Source organism: Lipotes vexillifer, unplaced genomic scaffold (genome assembly GCF_000442215.2).
Source record: "Lipotes vexillifer unplaced genomic scaffold, Lipotes_vexillifer_v1.1 scaffold749, whole genome shotgun sequence".
In the NCBI taxonomy this organism is placed as follows: domain Eukaryota; kingdom Metazoa; phylum Chordata; class Mammalia; order Artiodactyla; family Lipotidae; genus Lipotes; species Lipotes vexillifer.
Genome location: NW_006782834.1, coordinates 2,439,153 through 2,442,910, shown reverse-complemented (window position 1 = coordinate 2,442,910; position 3,758 = coordinate 2,439,153). Strand labels below are relative to the sequence as shown.

The following is a 3,758-nucleotide window of genomic DNA, read 5'->3' as shown; positions in this document are numbered from 1 at the left end:
ATGGATGCTTTTGACTTATGAGTCATGGTCTTGATTTCAGTAATAATACATATTGTAATATAAAATATAGGTCAAACACAGGCAGATAACTTTTAGAGACAGAAATGTTTTCATAGCCACAGCAGAATAGTTACAAGCATCAAATCTCCTGGAAAGTTTCCTAACCTAGAAATGCATGAATGTTCATTACAACAGGCAGGAGAAAGTCAGTTTCCTATTGCAGAATTCTTATCATGTCGGTAGTCAGTTACACTTGTTCTAGGTTTTCAAATCCTCCTTTCCAGGACTTCATACTTTTTGATATTTTAAAAAATTCATCCTTTCAGCTTTCTGTAATGAGAAGATGAGAGTTTTACCACCTTGGGCTGTTCTTGTTTCCCAGTGATTTAGGAGTTGACATGCAAAAACATACAGCTAATTATAACCAGAGACCCCTTATCAAAACATTTACACAGGATCATAGCAGAACAATTCTGCAGTTGTCAATTTTATTTTTTCAAAAGATTTGTCTTGGATAAAACATTATAAAATGGAAGTAATCTGGCAACCTACCTTGATTATAACTTTTGCTTGCTTTGACTTGGTATTTAGGCATCTTTGTCCTTTATGTGTTTTCAGGGTGATACTGTTAAGGGAAGATCGAAAACAGTGTTAAATTTTGAATGGAAAAACATAAGAAAAACAAAGCAAAAAAGCCACCACCATTGTTATCTTGAGTGAGTCCATTACTTACATCACTTCTGTTTTGTCACAGTTATTACTTGGGTAAATTATGGAGACTTTCTCAATATCTGCCACTTTCACTGCTTTTACTCCAGGGCCTGTGCAAAGACACCGTCCCACTTTGAACATGGGGAAGCCTAGAACAGATCATAGCATCAGTTACTAATACATCTGATTGCAATCATATAGCTATGATTTATGTATAACCTTGATTGAAGAATGTGGACCAGGTTTTCATTAAGGCTAAAGATAGTAATTTGTCAAATAGCGCTCAACTCTGCTGTTACTGAGACAGGAGCTTAAGTAAGAAGTTGATGATCTCCTCTTTAAATTTGTAAGCAAACCATTAAAGAATACGGGGAAGAATGAAAGACGTTTATTGGAGATCAAGCTTATTTGCCTCTTGCTTTTATGCTCAAGAATTTTTCCAGAAAGCTAATAACATTATCTCATATAAAATCTTCTTAGCAGACATTTAAAACTATTGCTAAAGGCTCTTGCCAGATTTTGCAGCCAAATAAGAAATTCTATTAAAAATTGATCATCTCTAGTTTAAATAATCATCTCTAGTATTTTAAACATTTGCAATATTCTCTGCCAAACCTATAGTAACTTCTAATGTGTGAGGTTAAATAAAAATTTACTGTATCTTTTAGGATAAAAGTGGAAGAAAAGACATTTGAAGCATTAGAAAAGAAATTTATGGCTGAGAAGTAAAAAAGTACCATATACCTTGAACAATTGTAGCACAGAATATCACAGCCAGGACTGTAGCCATGCCATTCATATTCATGTTTGTCTGTTGCTGCTGCTTTGGCTTTGATACTCTTCTTGGAGGGAGTAGAAATGCTGATCATGGAAGAGAAGTCTTAATTGGCATATATAAGGCATTTTATACACCAGCAATCCTCTTACAGCAATAGGAATTTCCCTCCTTGAGTCATGTTCCTTTTTTCCAATAGTTTCTATTTTGTTCTCATCTAAATATTACTGTCCCTTCCTTTTGTCACAGGGTTGAAAGTAATACGAATGTGAAAGCGCTTTGTAGATAGTAAAGTGCTGTATAAATACAGAATAGAGTACACCCACATGGGAACCAGCCTTAAGGTAGCATTTCCTAGAAATGTATTTAATTATTGGACTACCCTGGGCAGTGAAATTCTGATTGCCATTCATTCTTCCATTCAGGAATATTGTCTTCCTATATTCAGTCCTTTCACTCTCCATCCTTCACATAACTATATAAAAGAACAATTCTTTTAAAAAATTATAATTTTTTGGACCTCCCTGGTGGCACAGTGGTTAAGAATCTGCCTGCCAATGCAGGGGACATGGGTTCGATTCCTGGTCCAGGAAGACCCCACATGCTGCAGAGCAACTAAGCCCGTGCTTGACAACTACTGAGTCTGTGCTCTAGAGCCCGCAAACCACAACTACTGAGACTGTGCGCCACAACTACTGAAGCCTGCATGCCCTAGAGCCCATGCTCCGCAACAAGAGAAGCCACGAAATGAGAAGCCCGTGCACTGCAACGAAGAGTAACCCCCGCTCACTGCAACTAGAGAAAACCTGAGTGCAGCAATGAAGACCCAACACAGCCAAATAAATAAATAAATAAAGTAAAAATATATATATACTTTTGCTTTTAAGTCCAAACTCTTACATGTAAGGCCTATTTTATTTGACATCAAACGACCTTTTATTTCACCTTATTTATATTTTGCTGACTATAATTGCACGTCTGAAGAAGTCTCCTAAACAGGAGAATTTATATACATTTCTTTTTGCATGTTTAACAATTTTTACATATATATATATATATATATATAAATTCCCTACTGTGATTCATTCAACGAGGATTCGCCCAGAACCTGGGTTGCCCTTAGCATTGAGCCAGGCAAACTCTTCACACAGATGCTGCTCATAAAAGGATCTGTTTTGCAATGAAGTGGGCACCTTACGTATTTGTGACCATCTAGTAACTCTTGAATACGTTTCTCTATATTTGGGGTAATTTCCAGGTCATGGGTGTCAACTCTCCATTCTAGAAGTCAGAACTCAATTTCCTAGCATCCCTTAAGCTAGGATGCAGGTCCGTGGATTTAGGTCCAGCCAATCAGACTCACCAGTGGGAGATTTTGCTCTAAGAGAACCAATGAGAAGAGGTGCCAGGTGCCTGGGGAACCCACTCCTGGTGATGAGGGTAGTCCAGCAGAGGAAGCTGGGGCTCTCTGAAGCAGCAGGAAGACAGTCCTAGTAGAAGCCCTGGCCTTAGTGACTCAGGCTCGGAGGTGCTGAGATTGTAGCAGCCAGCAGTCCTGCAAGGTCATTTCAATGTCGTCCCTAGATGTTTGCCTCCACCGTGGATTCCTCTGCCCTTACACAGAGTCTGTGTGCATTCTGACCCCCTTTTCCAAATTCTCCATCTGCTGAATCTACTACAGGGTTATTTACCACAAAGAACCTAAAGAGATGTTATTTTTAGAGAAAAGTTATTCCTTTGTTATTGTAAGTTCAGCCAAGACAATCATGAAGGGATGGAAAGACAAAGGGCTGTAATATTCTTTAGGCTGTTTTGCGGTGCTGCTATATATATATATTTTTTTGTGTGTTTAAAAATTTATATATATATATATACATATATATATATATATATATATATATATATATATATATACGTCTCAAGCACTGTTATTTAGTACATAAACTTGTATGAGTTGTGGATTTTTGAAAAATGATTGTCTTTTCTAATGTGATGTTTTTATTTCTTGGATTCTACTTCCATGTAACCCCTGTTTTCTTTTTCTTTTTACCTTTCCCTCTTACACTTTCTAAATCTGTTTATTTTAAATATGTCACTTGCAAATACTTAAAAAATCATATCAAAGGGAACTTTTTTATTTTGCGGTACACGGGCCTCTCACTGCTGTGGCCTCTCCCGTTGCGGAGCACAGGCTTCGGATGCGCTGGCTCAGCGGCCATGGCTCACGGGCCCAGCCGTGCCGCGGCATGTGGGATCTTCCCGGACAGGGGCA

The 3,758-nt window shown here is 37.9% G+C and overlaps 1 protein-coding gene across 1 annotated transcript; it reads right to left on the bottom strand.

Moving 5' to 3' along the window:
• Nucleotides 1-288: 288 nt before the first annotated feature.
• CXCL11 (C-X-C motif chemokine ligand 11) lies at nt 289-1,531 on the bottom strand. Its single transcript, XM_007455441.1, has 4 exons — nt 1,456-1,531; nt 734-860; nt 553-625; nt 289-330 (listed from the first exon to the last, which is right to left on the bottom strand). The coding sequence occupies exons 1-4, from the start codon at nt 1,514-1,516 to the stop codon at nt 289-291; spliced, it is 303 nt and encodes a 100-aa protein (XP_007455503.1). The 5' UTR covers nt 1,517-1,531.
• Between the last annotated feature and the right edge of the window lie 2,227 nt (nt 1,532-3,758).